The sequence below is a fragment of the Mycetomoellerius zeteki genome, unplaced genomic scaffold, assembly GCF_001594055.1.
Source record: "Mycetomoellerius zeteki isolate Tzet28-1 unplaced genomic scaffold, Tzet1.0 scaffold138, whole genome shotgun sequence".
NCBI classification, from domain to species: Eukaryota; Metazoa; Arthropoda; class Insecta; order Hymenoptera; family Formicidae; genus Mycetomoellerius; species Mycetomoellerius zeteki.
In genome coordinates, this window is record NW_017256319.1 from 292,612 (window position 1) to 312,884 (window position 20,273).

Here is a 20,273-nt window from a genome sequence, read left to right on the forward strand (position 1 = left end):
CGCACGAAACGCCACATCAACTTGGCCTCTCCTCTCCGCGATTTCCTTGCTAGTTAGAAGTATCCTATTTGCTAATTCACAGTGCCTATCAACAGTAGCTCTAAACGCATTTACCCTAGAAACATTCATAGATTCAAAAGTTGTTCTATCAGATAAAATATTTGATGTGCTCGACCGTTTCGTAAGGCCACGCTTCGGCCTCGCAGCATCACTTTTGCCGCTGCCGTCTATCAGTAACGCAGAGATCGCCTCAGTCTTAACAAGGTCCACAAGCCCACAGTGCGCATGCGCAAAAATCAGCAAGGCAGACAGTTCCAGAAACTTCCTCAGCAATTTGCAGAAAACAGATAATACGATTCAACACCAAAGCCACAGAGATGCAAGAGTCCAGGACTTACATATAGCAGAAAAAGTCAAGCAGAGGAAGCACTCGACAATGGTCCTGAAAAAGAAGCCCACACGGGGCAGCAACCAGCAGAAAACATCTCGGATAACGGAGCAATAAATTACACGTGTGCGCTATATTCATGTAAAGAGAGAGAGGGGAGGGAGGGAGAGGGAGGGAGAGAGAGAGAGAGAGAGAGAGAGAGAGAAAGTATACTATAATAAGCAAGTAATTTTCATAAATATTCCAATAAATAGTTCTAAGATATTTTTTTGATCAAAACCAAAATAAACTTTATTCTTCAAATAAACGTTAAATTTAGTACAGCTGACATGTCCTTAACCGAATTTGGAAATATTAAATCAATAAATATTAAATTCAGTCATGCGTATTACTCTCTTACTGTACTAATTATTAAACATCATTATGTTTTAATACAAAATATTATAATAAAGGAAAATATTTTATTGTATTTAGGTTCAATATTTCAACATATTCTCGAGCTCTAAATGAGATTTTTCATATAAATAATTATTCTCTTTGCAAGCTACTTTCGAATAAATATTACAAAATGAAACAATTTATATTTATCTATATTAATATATATATATGTATTATAATTATATATATAATTATAAATATATATTATATTCATTTATATTGAAAAATATACATATAATCTTCTTTCATGATTGAATCAGTAAATCGTGAAAAACAAAATTGAAATTATTTCAAGATTAAAACTTTATCTGAATTTCTCAAGTGAATAATCATGGTTACAAACGTAATAAATATGAAATTGATTTCCGAAATTTATGTAAACTGTCTCAAGATTGATTTCAAATATATTCTTTACTAGAAACATGACTATATAAATACAGATCTATATTTTACAATTTTACGTAGATTGTAGCTGTTTCTGCTTTACCTACATTATTATCATAATAAAAACATATATTTATATTTTATATATTCATGTTATATTACTTTATATTTATTGTAAACATACACTTGTTTATGCACTTTCATTTATACGACAAAGTATGCTGGAAATGCAAAATTTCCACATAAAAGACTCGCCAGTATTAAACGTAAAATGCTGAGATTTCACATTTTTTAAATGTAAATTATTCTTCAGTTATTAGGTATGCTTTGGCGAGTGGGCAGACGATGGAATTCCGCTTTATTAACTGGTATGAGTAATACCATTGGCAAGTGAAATTTTTAAATTTTTAGAGAGAAGAGTAAAAAGGAGAGGTATGATATTTAAAAAAGGCAGTCTTTGATTTACGTAATGATTTAAAAAATTTGCATATAATTTACACGATCAAAGATATGTTTTGGAACTATGCTAATAATTGTAACCTTTGTTTTCTATTATTCCTTTTATGCCACTCCTCTCTTTCTCTAATAAAGATTTTAATGCAAAATTTCCACAAAATATTTTTTTTATGTAATTATAATGTAAGAACCGTGTGCTATAAATTTTAAGGTGTAACCCACTTAAACAGTGACACTTACTAATTGGCAGTGGGAGTTTTTAACGGCGAAGAAATGATCTTCATTAACATTCGCGTTGTAGGACAACGCTTTGAGAAGACCAACGCTGGTTATGTCCAGCTAGCAAAGCTTGGGTGGAAATTGCAGAAGTCTTTTGATCCGCTTAATTTGCATAAAGACACGACTCGAATGCCGAAACGATCAATCAAGTCACCGCAGGAAACGAGTTACCATCGCCGTTCTTTTCGAACGACCACCGTTTCGATCGGTTCGATAGCTTACACGCCTCGCTTAGACTGTGAGCGGCGGAAACATTGTTTCTCTCGCTCCGAAAGTTCGTTTCTCGCGTTAAATCAAGCGCGATGCGAACATCAGACGATAACTTTGAAATGTTCGATCTTAATCAATGAGCGTTTCCTCTCTTACCCCTTGCATCTTCCAGCAATGAGCAACTTATTTACTTGCTATGTCTTTTAAATACTTTTATGTAACGCAAAAACGATATTTTAAAAGGTAATATGGATTATAAATAACATTGTGATAGTGCAAGACACTAATGTACTTCTTTCAATGAATTCGTAGATTTTTTAAATATAATAATTATCAGTTAATTCAATTGATATATCTACTATTACTGAGGATTGTTTATTTTTTTATTAACCTGACTTCAGTTGATTTATGATTTATATTAGAATTCAGAATAGAATTCTATTTATAATCTTATGTGCTACATAAAATTATGTATAAAATATTGCTGCGCAATTCTATAACTGTAGTGCAGCTAAACATATTGAAAATACATGGATGTGTAATCGAAAAGAGAATTGCATTGGTTCGAATATAATATACTTGTTCTACTAGTAGAGGAAGAAATATATGATCCGGCTATAATTTACTTATTCTACTGTGAGAGTTGAATCTATGGTCTGCCTGCGATGTACTTGTTCTACTGCAAAGAGAGAATATATGATCTGAGCAACTTAGTTATTCAACTCCGGATATGAAGAAATTTATATAATATTAGTATTTCGATTACATTGACGTTATTTTCCTATATTTTATACCATTAGGCTATATGTTATTAAGTTCTCTAATCAAAATTTTACATTACTATGCCACATTAATATTCAGTCCCATTGTTTTATTGATAATTGATAAATTATACTCATTTGAAGTTAATTAAAATTATAAATTATAATTTGAAATAATAATTAACAAAATTTTGCAATAATAATTAACAAAACTTTAAAAATATCATTATCTTAAAAAGGAGATATTCACACAAATTGTAATACATATAACTAATTTCTTATATGATAAAACAAATATTGCTGTACCTAAAATCGACATTTAGATGAAATCGAACGTACCACAGAATCAAGAAAAACCGATCGGAAGTATTTTTTCGCGCTAAAACAACGTGTCAGTATACGATAAATTCTTCCCGTCTTTCCGATATCACCCGTTGTAATTGCGCTTACGATTGTGCCAGTCGAGCAACGCTTTGTTACACGATAGCGTCGAGGATTCCCGGCGCTATCAAGAACTGAAATTCCATTTCCAGGCCCCACGGGCGCAACTTTTTCTATTCTTCTGGCCTAGTCTGATTTATCGTCACCCTTACGCTCACGTGTTCCACGTGCTCGAGGTCTTTCTACGGGTACACCTTGCGGTACACTCATGTGATTGATACGAGGTTGTAGATCGTAGAGGTAAAGGGACGTTCCATAAGCCTCACGTGTGGCCGGAATTCCCGATTTTCCGCTCTTTTCCCTTCCATTCGATGTATCCTTCGAAAGTGGCCGACGATACCAGCATGTTAACCATTCGCACGTATCTCGGTTGCAAATTGCAACAGATACGTATCCTTCGAGATTGCTTCGTGATATTTTTAAAAAATATATTTGTTGAGATGTTACTTTTTTAAACAATGGTCGTCATAGCGAATTCTATATTATAAAATAATATTTTTTATTAATAAGCGATTATAATATGTTAAGCAATTATATATACCTATTAAAAATGTTATCAAAAATAAATATATATGTTATAAAATCCTTTCCAAAATATGTGAAATTTTTATAAGTCAAAGATTTTATTAAAATTTGTTAAAAGGAAATTTTTTCGTATATTTTTGAGAATTTACAAACAGTATGTATAACTACAGCAACATGCAGATCCTCAATGTAGATATTGATTCTTTTACTACCATATTACAAGGATTAATTTTCCAAATCTACCGCACGTAATACTATAATATCATTATAGATATCACTAATAACATAATTCTATTCGATTCAATGACTGTAAATGAAATTTACCAACAAATTCCGTTAAATCAATAAAAAGATTTTAATATTGTGTTTCAGAAGCTGAAGTTAGATCACCACGTTTCACTGGGTCAGGTTGGCTGGCTTTTCCCGCCTTAAGAGCCGCTTACAAACACGTCCAATTAGAATTGGAATTTCGACCAGAAGCATGGGACGGAGTGCTTCTCCTGGCCGGAGAACGGGACGATCTTCAGGGTGACTTTATGGCCTTGATACTGCATCATGGCTTTATCGAATTCAGGTAATTAAATTTGTTTAACATTACTTAAATATCAGTCGAATGATTAGTAATTGTAATTAATATATTAAAAACGATTATACGATTTTTTATTTTTTATCTTATAATACGTTTGCATGTAATAAGAGAATTAAAATTTGCACAAAATTGTTTAATTAATTAAAAGATAAACACAAAAGATTCGATTTTAAATTTGTAACGAGATATATTAGCAAACAATACCAGGAAAGAAATATGGAAAAAAGCAAACTGTAATAGGATTAAATTCACAGAAGGTAATTAGTAACATCTGAAAAAATTTAGAAATTAAGAAATTATTATAAATGTCTAAGTGTGATGAAAATTTTACAAGACACGTAAACTTCTTAAAGATCAAAAACAAGATTCATCGATTTTTTTATCCTGGTAAGAAGAAGCATGTATTGAATATAAAGTTATACAAGACACTTTATAGGACACTTCGGCGCCATAATTTCGGAGACTTCGCCGTGAGTTTGACGTGGTCATTAATTAAGCATTCCGTGCCGGGACTAATTTTTCGTTTACAGCTTAATAAGCCGTGACTTAATGGAGCGCACGTACGATTTATGAGCGCAAAAACTAAAAGTTTACCTTTTGCAATATAGTCTGATCCCATTTCACCTCTTTTACAACGTTTTGCGCCACCCCATCGACGGAAAACTTTTTCGCCGTGAAAACGATGCCGTAGGATTTATTTTACAACGCACTACGTAAAGTTTCACCTACAAGTACATTGCAAAGTGTTATATTACCACATGACACTTTTAATATTACGAACGTTATTTTCCTCGATATTGCAATATATGTAATAATGTACTCAAACATTGAATTATCCGTATTTATAACAACTATATAAACAATTTAAAAATGTATTTTTGTTGGAAAAACTGTTAAATTGATATAGACACATTAACAATATATGTACACATAATTTAATGATACTGAATATAAAAGTTCATTTGAAAAACAACATTTGTTTTGAGAAGTATTTTTAAAAATTATTTTATTATTACACTTCTTATTGTTACTTTTTTTATATCGAGAGCAATGTAATTGTATGACTTTAATAAATTAAGAGAAAAGAATGAGAAAATCGCAATGTTGTAACGATTTAATTCTTCCATTTATTAAAATCATATGATTTTATTTCTGTCTTGACAAAGATAATAATCTGAATAATAATCTGAAATTAATAATAAATAAACAGTTTTCTCTTAAAATAAAAATATAGTTTATATTCTACAAATAATAGATTTAAAAATTCTTTAAAACGCAAAGTAATTAATAGGGTTGGAAAATAACGCGTTACTTGTTATGATACCGTTACTGTTTTTTTAACATTTTTTCGATAACGATCACTTTTTTGTCTCTAAATATTTATAAAAGTAACGAATTAAGCTGTTACTTCTATCGTTATTTTAATCTCTTATTATCTTTATAATTGTTCAATAGATCATATTTTTAATTTGCTAGAAATATTTTTTAATAGAAATTTATATATTAAAAAATGTTTTATATTTTAAGCTGCGTTCCGATAGTCATTGCCAATACTGATTGTGAGTAATATATATATATATACACATATATATATATATATATGTATCGAACTATACATTTTTATTAGCAATGAATATTGGAATGCACTCTTAATAACGATATTGATATTTAGAACCAATGTAGAAATAGATTTCATTAAAAACTTTTAATGAAATCTATGTTTGTAAATTATAATTTAATTTCCTAAAGATAAGCGTGTATTAAAAATGAAAATATTAGTTTAAAAAATTATTGAAGATTTTTATTTTACATAAGTTTAATATAAAAAAAATTTGCTATAAAATTAGCTTAGAATTTTAAATAATTAATATTGACTTTTATAATTAATATTGATTATTAGATAATCTAATTTTTAAATCTAATATTTTATTTTAATATTATAAAAAAGTAACAAAAGAGGTAATGAATCGTTACTTTTCAAGTAATGATAAGGCATTACTTTTTAAAATTAGTACCTAACGAGTAACGAGGTAACGAGTTAATAGGGAGTTTTTGTTAGAGATGTACCGGATATTCGGAAAGTATCCGGTATCCGGTATTATTTGGCACTTTTTTACTATCCGAGCGGATAATCAGATATCCGATGTTACATTTTGTTTGGATATCCAATATCCGGTATCCGGTAATTTTACGATCCTGTGCATTCCTAGTTTTTGTAATATACCGTTTATCCAGGTACGGTGAACGCTAAGGTCAAGTTATCTTCTTCTTAACTTAACTGATTAAGAAAAGGATAACGTGACTTTAGAGTTCACTGTATCTGGATTCACGTTATTGCAAAAGCACCCTATTTTTTTACAAAAAGTAGCGGTAACAGTAACGTGTTACTTTTATGAAGTAATGTTCCCAACCCTGGTAATTAATATCTGTTTTAAAAATTTTTATATAAAATCAATTGTTACTTTAAACAATGCTAATTAGTTTACAAAACAAAGCGCAAAATATGCAATAATAAAATATGCAATAACATTCAGAATTAATTTGAAATGCAAGAAGTAGAATAATCACCACGTATTTATTTTATATAATGTTTAATATTTTATAGGTTTAATTTTATGGGAATATTTACAATTAGAATTGTTTTAGCAGTAAACACACGAGACCGTCGTGTGATGTTGTCGATGGCTACGTCTAACAGAAAAAGCAACTTTACAACTATTGTAAGATTCTTTAATATATACTTAATTTGTTTATATATATACATGATGTAGATAGCAAGAACCAATCATATTAAAGAATCTTATATCATTTTCAAAGCTGCTTTTTCTACTAAACATAGCTATTGGCGTAACAAAATTGAGCCGACAGGTAATGATAGCTATTCTATTTATTATTTTTTATCATTACTCTTTAAAAAGCAATCGCGACAAATATTATGTACTAAACATTACTATATCTTACAGTTACTACAAGCATTTATTATCTTGCATTGATAAAGATTGAAGCAGTGATAATCCCTTATCGAAGTAGACATGCGTCTTTTACGCGATTTATTAACTTATATATAAAACTACTAATCTCGCAAATAAACAAAGCTTACGAGCGGTCGAATGAATTTTCAAATTGCAAAAAATTTTCACAAATTACAAATGAAATATCTACAAATGCCAAATTTATACTATGTAAGTGACAGTATTAAAACAAACTTCATTACGACTGTACTTATTAATTAAATACATAGCAGTAGGTATTTGGAGTAGGAATCAGGACGACAGAAAATAGAGATTATATTGTTTCGCGATATACATATACGATAATTATCTCCTCAGCGACACTTGGATCGAGTATATATAGTATATTACACTCTATTTAAATGTAATTTGCTTAATATTTCAATACTGATAACGTGAAATAATATGTCGGATCGAGTTGTTAAACTATAACGAGAAATCGTAATATATTGAATATGTATTGATAATTAAATTTTAAAGTTTTAATAAAGAAATAATTAAAATTTTAATAAAGAAACAAAATATTTAAAATTTATTTCACAATATATTAAATATCTCAAAGAAGACTAATTTAAAGCTGACTTACGGCAAGACCTGGGTAGTTGGCCTTTATTAGGCATTTCAATACAGTCTACAGAAGTCTATCGCCATGTTGTTATTCGTGCGATGAACCGGTGCGGTATGATAAACTCGGGTAAGATGACCATACTGTTTTAAAATAGAAAAGATATATATTTTTTTATTTCTACACAGTAAAAAAATTTGTGTATTTGTATTGGAAACGATCCACTCACATTTGTGTTAACAGTTTGTGTTAATTTAACATAATGTGATTATGTTATTTAAAGATTTTTTTGTGAAGTTGATATTCAATTTCTTAGTGTCAAAATAACATAATTTATGAGTAAGTGAATAAGTAACATAAAAATAATATGTTTTAAAACGTAAATTCCAAGACAAATGAATAAAATACGTGTTAATTTAACATATATCATAAATTTAATTTTCTTAAAAAAATATGCTTCCACACGATTTATTTACAAACTATGTCGATATTACCTTTTTGATATATATTCTTTTATATTATATAATATTTGTGTAACCTTCAAATATATTTATTTTGTGTTAAACTAACCCAAAAATTTGAGTTTTGGACCGTTTTGGATATACTATTTATGTTAAATTCACCACATTTTTTCCAACTGTGTAATAGTGTTTGGTATATCACTTTATTGAAGCATAAAGTAATAAATACTATCAAAATTATAATAAAGATAAAACGTTTAGAAATTTAATATTATCAAAAATTATAATAACGTATGCACTAATCATTTTATCTGTTTTTTAAAGAAAAAATAATTATGATATTATGGAATATTTAGCCACACATATTTTATGTTATGTTAAAGATGCATGTAACATTTTGTAAAATGATAAATAAATATATAATGATATTGTACACAGTGGTAACAAAATTTTTCTATATTATTTTTATGTTATAATTTTTTTTAAATCAAATAAAAATTTCCATAAAAAACAATGTGTACCTATTTATGTTACTTGGTTAATGGCCATCTTTCCCAAACTTCTTTATAACCACTGGTCGACAAAAATTTAACATTTTTTTGGCTTTAAAGTAAACGAAGCTTTTAATAATTGTATACACATTATAAAATATAAACTAGTGAAACAACATTCATAGGACTATCCTTGAATTGATATTCTATTGGAACTCTGTTTCAATAATTAAAATTTAAAATACGTATAATTACAACCAATATTATCTATATAACAAAACAGTACGTGTTAATTATACTAAAATATTATCTGTGATAACAATAGTATGGGCCATTGCTTATTTAGCTTTTAAAATTGGAGTAAAATATCTGTCGTTCATATAATATAATTAACGTATACTTAAGCCATTGTCAATAAAGAATATTAATTTCATTAGACAACGCAACAACTCAAGGATGTTTCCGTCTTGATTTGAGAAATTATAATAAATTATATAATTAATTAATTAAAAATTATAATAAATAAAGAAAATAAATATTAAATAATGTCGAAATGACATAGACATTAAACGTTTTAATAACGAATATTGAATTCTATATCCTTTTCTATATTTTTTATGAATTTTACATCATTTTGATTAAAAAACCATTGTGAATCGTAAAAAATCCGTTTTTACTTGATGCTTTTTTTGAAATAAAAAACCTGTTTTTTTTTCATCTCTAAGAATAACTACAAAAATGCACTATTTAGCAATTATTGAAGAAATTACAGCAGCCTATGGCCATAATACCCGAGTTTACCCTAGTAATAAAGTAAATTACTTCATATGTTGTCGTATTATCTGTGAAAATGCGATTATTTTTTTTACAAATAGTTAACAATTTGTGCGATTAATTAACTTTTACGATCAACAAAATTTGATTGTATGTTTTCGCATGATTGCGTCTCAATTAGTCACTAATTCGACTTTATTAATTAGATAGTATTGAAATACCAATATCATTTTCAAATCTGTCGATCATAAATGGAATATCGCGTATATGAAATAGATCGACTTTAAATTAAACGATGTTTAATGGTGTGTAACTAATGAGATTCGTAATCAAACTTGTATTTTAATATTCGTTATCTATGATCTATATAACAAATTCAGAATTTATACATTGTGATTTAATAAAACTTTTTACCGTTTGAGATTTTATTCGTATATACATATGTATATATATATATAGATTATTATAGATGTATACAACGAATAAAAAAAATACACACACACACGCGCGCGCGCGCGCGCCAAATTTGCGAATGTCAAGAGGATTACAAAACTTCGTACTCTTTTCACGTTCTTCTTCCGTTGCAATATATAATAGTAAAGTGCACGTCGTGTGAGATTAACGTCGAGAGTACCATGTAAAGTGCTGTGAGATAATCTTATTCTGGTAATTAGTACGTGTAATCGTAATTAATTGTGTTTTCGCGAGTGTCGTGAGTGCAACGAACGAATGTGACAATGAGAGGAAGAGGAAAATGTGTAGAAGGTGTAGGGCGTGTGAAACTATCATGAGGTGAATAAATATAATATCTTATAGAGACTTATTATTTTGGAATTCAAAGATACAAAGATACAATGATACGAATATATGTAAATATATTTTTGGAATTAATATAATCATCAATTTTATAAACATTTTATAAATTATCAAGTAAGATTTTTAGGAGAGTCATAATTTAAATTATTGAAAACATTATGAAGATACATTGTACATACATTAATAATTTCATTTTGTTAAAAGTTGTTTTTTTTTGTCAAAGAGATTATAATACTTTCAATTTCCGTATTTATTGCTCAGATAATTAATAAAAATACAAGGCAAGAAGAAGAAAAAAAATAAATTCATATAGAATATATAGAGTACCGACATACATTTTTGCCATATTATATTGAAATATATGATTTTTTATTTGAATCCCTTATGTGTTTGTACTTCCCTCGTGAATAACGATTAAAACAACATGTTTATGATTGTTCAGTACATATTTATATAAAATAAAATATCTATTTTAACACATAGGGAAAAATTGTTTATTCAGTTGTGTTACTTTATTTTTTCTTTTTTAAATTGTTGAAACAGAATTTAAGATCTCTGTGTTTTACTTTTATAATTGTTTCTAGGATTAAATATTACATAAGTTGTAACCACGACATCGCGAGACACCGGGTAAAAAGAAAAAGCGTCCGCTCTTTACATAATTACTTACGTAGTTGTTAACATCAGTACGCGAAGGGGGCAATCGTTCCGAGGGCAACCGGTCATCACCGCCAACGAGACCAGTGAGTTGAGGCCTGACTGCAATAAGGCATTCTGAACACTCAGAAAATCCGACAAGTCATCTGCCCAGACAACCAAGCAATAAGTCGCTCCTCTCAAATTACTTACTCCAGAACCTAACTCAATCAATCCATAGGGAAATCTCGAGCAAAACGCCACCGTCCCCATCGAGGTTGACTCAGAAATCGGGCCTACCTCGAAGCGCGCAGACTCCTGAACCAAGCGTACTAGGAGTATCTCGAAAATCAAGTAGATTCAGTCGAGGACGCACCTCCGCAACAACCTCCACCACCTTCGCCATCACCGGTTCCGCCGGCCCCTCCGGCTCAACCGACTCAGAATATACAATATTAGAGGCGATACCTCCTCCTCCTACCCCGCGATCTTCGTCACTCGCGTTTTCAGACGCCTTGACGGAGCATATTTTTCCTGACACTCCACCGCATACCCCTGACTCCCACTTCCAGTCCGCTCCCTTGTCACTTTGTCACCACCCTCTCCTGCCGATTCCACGTCAAGCGTGGAAATTCTAGAAGAATTCCCAGCTCCTCCCCTCCAGCGATACTATATACATCCTGGTGACACCTTTAACTCGGTGATTAACCGTTTTCCTTGTATCACCGATTCTCTCCCACAGGGCACCTGTACTGTCGACCCTGATTATTTTGATCCCGAGGAAATCCGAGCCGTCATAGCCGTCATAGTCGAGCCGGACAACCTCCTGGAATTCACATTCCAATATACTTTCCTAGTTCCTCCTTCCCATATTTAGTCCCAATCGACTTCTTTCATGACCTCTTTCCTCCTTCCTCCATTATGATTATCGAACTTAATTAATACTACATGTATCGCCTCTCCGCCAGCACATACACATATGCACATACACACACACACACACATACTCTAGATTCACGCTGGCCCTATGCTTAATTCGCTAGCGGCACAAATGTTTTTCTTTATCTTTTATAATTATAACCAGTAATCGTTGCGATCAACAATTAATGATGTCAGATGGTCGAGTTTTAGTTCTCTTTGTAAAACAGATTGTAGTATTATAACATGTATATAAATTTAATTTTTCAATGTTAGCGTATAAATATTATTTCTATATTACTTTTAAGCGCATATAATTAAAATCTCATTAACATATTGTAATTTATGTTTAGTAATAAAATAGAACTTTATTAAGACGATTACTTTCCATTTTAAAAATCAAAAAGACCTCGTACTCCCACCGTTTTTCAGAGATCGCACGTGGTCCAGTCCCGAGTTATAAGGATTAATTTCCTTGACTCAAAATTCGGACCGACGTACGCACTGCTCGTAGGAAACATGTGTTATAGCATCCCTTCGGGACGTTGACCCATATTTCGGAGCGATAAAAAGTGCGTCCGACTCTCAGGTATTCGCCTCTGCGCGTATACCTGTGAGATAAAGTCTAAGCGTACTTCCATACCCTCTCCATCTCCATCCTTGTCTCTCCCATTGAATCTAATTTCCAAGGGCTTGGACATAACAGCAGGATAAAGGGATTGAAATCATAGATCATATACCAAATTCATAGACACATTCATCAAACGTGCCGCGTAATTTATTCATTGATATCAGAGGCTGCCTATTGTTTCCAGATTCGTTTCTACAATTCATTATTCGAACACTAAATACTTAGCCGTATGGATTTATTGTTCTATTAACTAAACAGAGAGTATTATTGTACACGCTTACATAACACTGGTTTACTTTTGCAATGATTGTAAAAGTAGATTATCGTCACTAATGATGATTCCTATATTGTGACGAATAATGCCAACAATATTCCGAAACAACCGCAAATATTATTGAATGCTAGTCGTATTCTTCTCGCCATACATATTAATGAAAATTTATCATGCATTACGATATATCGAGAGATATTTATTTATTATTACATTTAACAGACCGCTGAGATAAACAAATATATAAAAAAATTGTTTATTTAAAAAATATTGGAAATTTATGTAGCGTTGTTCTTCTTTTTTTTTGTTTAAACTCAATATATGGATATACGTACATACATATAAAAACGTTATAAATATAGGAAAATTTTTATTAGAGCGATAATTAATTTTTTTGTAACATTTTTGTACATGTACACATTGAGATTAGACAAAAAAGAAAAGAGCAGAACAATGCTACATAAAGTAAATTTATTTCCAATATTTTTTGGAATAAAATATTTTAATTATTGATTCAATGCTATGATAATATATAATCCTGAATTAATAATTTAAGAAAAAATGATTCCAAAAATATATTAAATAAATTTGCTTTATATAGCAATCTTTTCTTTCCTTTTTAATATATTTGTATGAATTTTTATATGAAACTAACTTATTATTTTATTGCGAAATAAAATAAATTTTCAATAAAGCTGAATCGAGCAAACGTTATACGGAATATACGGAAGTGAACGATTTGCTTCAATGAATAGCATCGCAAATACTGGCGACACCATTCGCTCATTAAAAGGGTTTATTTGTACAATGATTTTGGCTTCATGTATATCAAAAGAATATTATATTATAAATTCCATACCGACAACGTTCAATATTCCACATGATGCGACGTGTCTAACATTTCCAATCGATTAACATTATCTCCATATCTTTCTGCGATAAGGTTTGATTGTGGCAGCGGTGTGGGCACCGTGAGGAGCACGGAAACGGTGAAACTGAATGAGTGGAACACTCTGAGTGTCTACAGACATCGATGGGATGCCTGGATCCAGCTGAATCAAGAGAAGAGGGTAGAGGGACGATCGAAGGTAAGGGCACTTCATTTTATTTCCATCAAGGCCAGACGCCGGATATTATTTACCCGCATATACCGCGGATTCAAGGAGGGAATCGATATTTCGCAGTGAGGCGGGACGTATTATCGGGATTACTAGTGAGAGTTTATTCGAATTCTCGAGATTCTTACCGTGACGTCCACACGCTCGATCGCCTCCCTTAGGACTTTCCGCTCGTGTTCTACGTAAAAATAGAATAAGAAAACGAAATTCAATTGATTGCGATAATAATAATTCATTGTCGCTCGTAGCGATAAATAAACATTATATTTCATTACGTACACATTAATTTGAAATATTATTTATTAAAATCTCTTTGTCTCTCTCTCTCTCTCTCTCGTTGTTTTAATAGATTTTTTAGTTAAAATAATTATAAAAGATGCACGAATTAATGATAATAGAAAATAAATTTATAATTCGTATAAAAACCATACAAATGCAAATGGCATCATGTACCAACAATACCTACTTATTTTATTCGAATACCGTCAACGTTCATAGTCAGCTGCAGTAAAATAAAATTATTTCTATTCGACGAAATCCACTTTCATGAAAAGTTTAATGGCACCAGGGCGGAACCAACATTAAACGCTGTTGTATCTCACGGAAACTTCCCGGAAACTTTAATGAGAGAATGTAGTCCGGAAATTGAAGAAACGTTCTTACATTTCGTAACTTCTTTCTAGGGTATTCCATGTGGGCAAAATTTTTGACTTTCTTTTTTTTTTATTTTACGCAAAGTTGAAACTTCGTTGCGAGTTATATTGATATGTGCTAAAACACATTATACAATGTTGTCGTAACAAAACTTCTTGAAAATTCTTTCTTTGCTTTCTTGAAAATTCTCATTTTGCTATAGAAGCAGCAAAAGCTTCGCATGAGAAGTTCCCTGTATTTTCGCTATCCTAGATATTACAAGAAATAAGATGCAAACTTTGAAAAGATCGCAATTCTCTCACACAACAAAGTAATAAATCACATATTGTTTTACATAACAAAATACAAATATAAACAATATTTTCAAAGTAACTTTAAGTAGAACATTTTTAATAAAAGTAATATAATTACTTAATTTAAAGTTGAGCGTATAAATGTATGTCATAAATATGTAATTAAAAATTAGAAAGTTACAATAAATTGTAACTTTCCTCAATATCGTTGTTTAAAAAGATACCGACCGAAAAAATTGACCAAAGAATTCAAAGTAAATAAATACGGGGTAAAGATAATTATGAGGTAACATATGTATTATATGTAATAAAATGTGAATGACATGGGAAATTGAAAGAGTACGAATAGTCTGTTATACCGAGATAGACGGCGGAGGTTAAAAGCGAAGAACCACACCCTAAAACGAAGCCGCACCTTCTCGATCAATCTAATCAGCAAAAAGTGCCACTACCCATAAAACATGTCTGAATAAGGTACTTCCGGCCAAGTAATCGTCTATCGATTTCGCTCTTTCCCATATTAATCCGTTTCAATCGATTACTTTCACGTTCGTTCAGAGTTCGTTAAAATAACGTAAGTAGAAGATCGTGTAATAAAGCGGACCCACGTAATAAATGGAAATTCGTCGAAATGCATTTAAATATTGCAAAAATGTATCGTTACGTAGTCATTGTGTCAATTTATGTAATTGTCGATTAATAGTCAACTAAAGTTGGAAACAAAAGTTTAAGGAATAGATTTCAGTATTTGTATCCTAAGTATAAGTAAAAATCAAATAACAAACAAACTTATTTTAATATTATTTACTTTTAATAAGTTTATTGATACACATCATATCATATTTTTTAAAACTTTATTTATTCCAAGAATTGTAAAACATAATTTGTATAACTTATAAATTTAAAATAAATGTAAAAAAAAAAGTATTTATTATTAATATTATTAACATTATATATATATAATAATAATTTAAATATATACACAAAAATAAAAAGATTCACATAGTATTCTTCTTTTTTATAATTTACATAATTATAGAATATCAGTTGCATATTGGCAAGCATTAATATTGTATACGCGATATCATCGCCTATTAAACAGAAATAATTATTTTATAATTATGGAGAGAAAGAGATAAACAATAATCATTACAACAATTCCTATCGATTCAATTATCTCATATAACCAAACTCAATTTATAGATCGCGAGATATTTCAATATTCGATTACATTTGAATAGGATAGAGATCTTTTTTCTATTATTGTTTATAAAATATGTAGATACATGAAAGATATATCCATATTTTTTCACAGCACGTACTATGATATAATGTATCAATAAATTTTTATTTGCAATATATGTATATATCAGAATTAATTAATCATAATCAATTAATATATTTAATCTCTTAAACCTAATATTACACAATATTAGATTATATTGTAATAATTTAATTATAGTTTTAACAACTAAAATGGAATCAGATTAGTTTTACCCTGGTTACGAACTTTCGCGTCTTTAAAGTTTGAAAATCGTGCTTAATTAAAAGTCAATGATTTAATTTACGATGCATCAACGTGCCGCAGAATAATGTAACTCCTTTCTAATGCAAACGCCGTAAATGTTCTTTGACGCACGAGGTTTTCATAGTCGTTTTGCAAACGAATACACAAATCTTATTGTCAACTAATCCGTTACTTGCTTTAATTGTATTCGACGCTTGCTACGCATTTCTTGCTCTTTTTTTCTTAATTTGGTTTGCATCGTTTCTTCTGCGACGCCCATTTGCCTTGTTATTTTGCAAATGAGATGCAGCGCCGAGAACGAAGGATCAGAAGTGTAACTGAAACTTACGAAACGTTTTTACACTGGTGATAATGGATAACCTTTCAGGAAAAAATGCAAAGTATTAGATTACTATTTTACAAAGTTCTTATTAATTTGAGCGTTTAATAATAGATTCTTATATATTCTTGAATTTTTAAACATTATTACTTATTCTTCGTTGCACAATTTTTTATACATTTTACAAAATAAATTAAGACATTAAGAGAAAGAGAGAAGAAGGTTCTTCTAAAAAATTATGTATTGAATGTAAATATATAAATATGATGAACATACCTATTCAAGTTAATCGAGTTTGATAATTACTAATGAATGAACATTGAATATTAAGAGAGCAAGTACCGTCGATAAATGTCTCATCTACTTTTTCTACCAATCCTCTTTCTTCAACGAGTCTCTCAGGCGTCCAGAATAGCGGTATGATAACAAGGAATTATCGGTTGATTCTCGACCCATCTGTTTTTCCCAGGCTAGGTTTAATTACCTTTAAAATCGGGCAGCATCGCCGGCAAATGGCTTCGCGTTTCAAGCCCACTTTATCCTAGAGTGCCATTAAGCACTCGGTGTCCTAACGACAGCGTCGTAATTAGAGAAGCCATCCCTGACCTCTCCGCTGTCTTCTTCTGTTCTCACCGGCTTTTCTCTTTTTTCTCTCACCCACCCTCCCTCTTTTTTCCCCTTGCCATATTCTCTTTTCTTTGGAAAAAAGAACAGGAAGCTAAAAAGAAACTGGTAACCAAAGCCTTCGCGATCGCGAACGCGATCTTTTCATCCGATTTGAGGAATTTCCTTTAAGAATGGAATTCGAGAAGCGATAGCCTATGATCGCGCGAGACGCGTGCGTTTGAATACAAAATGCACGATAAAACGACGTCATGTATGACAATGGGCATAGTTTGTCGTCCGATAAAAGGTAAAAAATGCGAAAAATGCACCATACAAAAATAACATGGATTTTAGAAAACATGAAAGAATTTTCTATTTTGTCATTCATAATGTTATCGTGCACCGTATGCAATTATTGCTCCATCGTAGTTGTCGACATTAATTTTAATTTATTCTTTTTATAATTAGTATTTCTTGACTCACGGCATATTATTTGATTAAAGACTTTTTGCATAAAATCTGTCACGAACATCTTAACATTTTAATTTTTTAATTGAATAAGAGGAATCCTATATTCTGTTAAAGCGGATTTTAGTGCTTAAATAATTCTGTGTGGACTACATATTTAATTCTGCAAACCGTGCGCCAACATCTTTTTTAGTCTTGAAAGACAATCAACAGAAAAGAACCAGAGTATTGAATAACTCAACAAGCAATTTAATAATTTTTGATGCTTGTTAGCATTAAAAATTATTAAATTGCTTTTATAAGAATATTAATATAATCAGATATTAATGACACAAATCATATGGAAAAGTGCTTTCGGTCGAATTGGCTGAATTTTTTATATGTTATTCTCGCCATTCTGAACAAATGTTTCAATGGGCACAACTTGATCCTATGGTTAGTTTCAGAGATATAAGTAATGATATTCCTTAATGATATACTTATATTAACAATACAACTTACATTAACAATAGAAAATTTTATGTTAATAGAAATAAATTTTTTAATAAAAAATATATTTCAATAATGATTTGGCAGAAGGTGCGCTCCTAGTATATTTCTGGTATAGGGACACGTTCCTGAGCCACAACGTCGCGCGCGCGATAGGCAACTAGGTCGTCGAGCCTCGAACAGTAGTGGGAGGAGCCCGCAGGAATCGGCTCGAAATGTGCAGAGTCTTGCGAGCACTGAATTATAGTATTGCTGGAACTGTTGTCCTCGTTGTCGGATACATAACTATGCTCGTCTAATTTATCGATACTTAAACCTTTGGCAACATATTTTGGTTTTTTAATTGCTCGAATGCGTGATTAGTTGCGTGATTAATCGCTCGACAAACCGTAGCTTAGCCTACGTATAACAGCATACGTAGGCAACGGACTTTCAAACTCGATTTTCTCGAAAACTAAGCAGAAAAATTTTATTCTATATATTTTTTTTACTTTTTTATAAGGAATCACGTCGTAGCCGCTTTTACATGTTATTCAGCCGGACCCTGTATATAGATGAAATAAATAAATAAATGTAGAATTAATTAGGGTGAAAAAATGGGATGAATCACCCTTTATATATATATATAGAATAGTTTTTAGCTTTTTTTTTATATCTTAAAATCTATTCGAAATATCAAAAAAAATTTTATATAAAAGTTTCATAATAAAAATTATATCTCTATTTAATCACATTAGCAACATTACAAAATTTTTTTTAATTTGTCTCTGCAACCCTTTATAGGAAAGAATATCTATTGCATATCTTCCACCATTATCCGTTATTTTTTAAATTTTGATCAGATTTGTAATCCCAAATTCCCTCTTTTATTCAATTAGATTTATTCTCATCTCTCTGTCCAAATTCGTATCATAATTATATTTTAATTTTCTATTATCATATTAATTAATGCAACAGAGCATTAATTAAATTCTTTAAAACATCAAATCTCTGTGAAAAATGGGAAGCGATAAAACCTATTCATAGTCGTGTTATTTTTTTATCTATGGAATCGTTTTATTATATTTTATTATATACTTAAATATAATTAAAATATTTCGTAGAGATAATTTTCATGCTGTTATGATTGTTGTCATAGAAATATACAAAGGAATAGGAAATATCATTGGGCTTATACATTGTCAAAGAAATTGGAAATAGCATTAAACAATGGAGCAATTTCATGCATTAACCAACCATGCAATTGTGCCGATTTGTGCGTTACATTGCAACTACATATGTATAACTACATATGTATATAGAGAATTCCGACTTCAATTGCAGGGTTTGTTCTCGAGAATTACGTTTCGCGAACCTCTCTTCGTTGGTGGACCCGGAAACACGACCGGTTTGGAGCGACTTCCGGTGAGGACCGGATTTAAGGGCTGCATCCGGCATTTGGAGGCGAACGAGCACCATTATCGCTTTCCATTGGCCCCGCAGGGCGATGCTGCGAATGGATTCGACATCGGTGAGTACAGCATCGCGGCGTAACATCCGGTTTCGGCATTTCGTCGAGCCGAAGTTTCCTAATCGTCGAACTCTCGTAATCGGTTTCGAACAAGGATTGAAGTAATTTCAGCAGCGATTCTATGTCTATTGTATTTATTTTTATACTCTTTCTAATGCCGATTATATAACATATAACCGTAATAATTTTTGGAGTATGTGGAAATTTAAAACACGAGAACAACAGTATAGTAAAATGTACCTA

At 30.7% G+C, this 20,273-nt stretch overlaps 1 protein-coding gene across 1 annotated transcript in view; it reads left to right on the top strand.

The window, feature by feature from the left end:
- Positions 1–20,273, top strand: part of LOC108731828 (EGF like, fibronectin type III and laminin G domains protein pikachurin) — a 135,072-nt gene that overhangs the window by 81,666 nt on the left and 33,133 nt on the right. Inside the window, exons 5-7 of the mRNA XM_018462348.1 lie at positions 4,255–4,456; positions 13,989–14,133; positions 19,844–20,030. Coding sequence (XP_018317850.1) covers positions 4,255–4,456; positions 13,989–14,133; positions 19,844–20,030 — 534 coding nt within the window. The remainder of the gene's footprint in view (positions 1–4,254; positions 4,457–13,988; positions 14,134–19,843; positions 20,031–20,273) is intronic.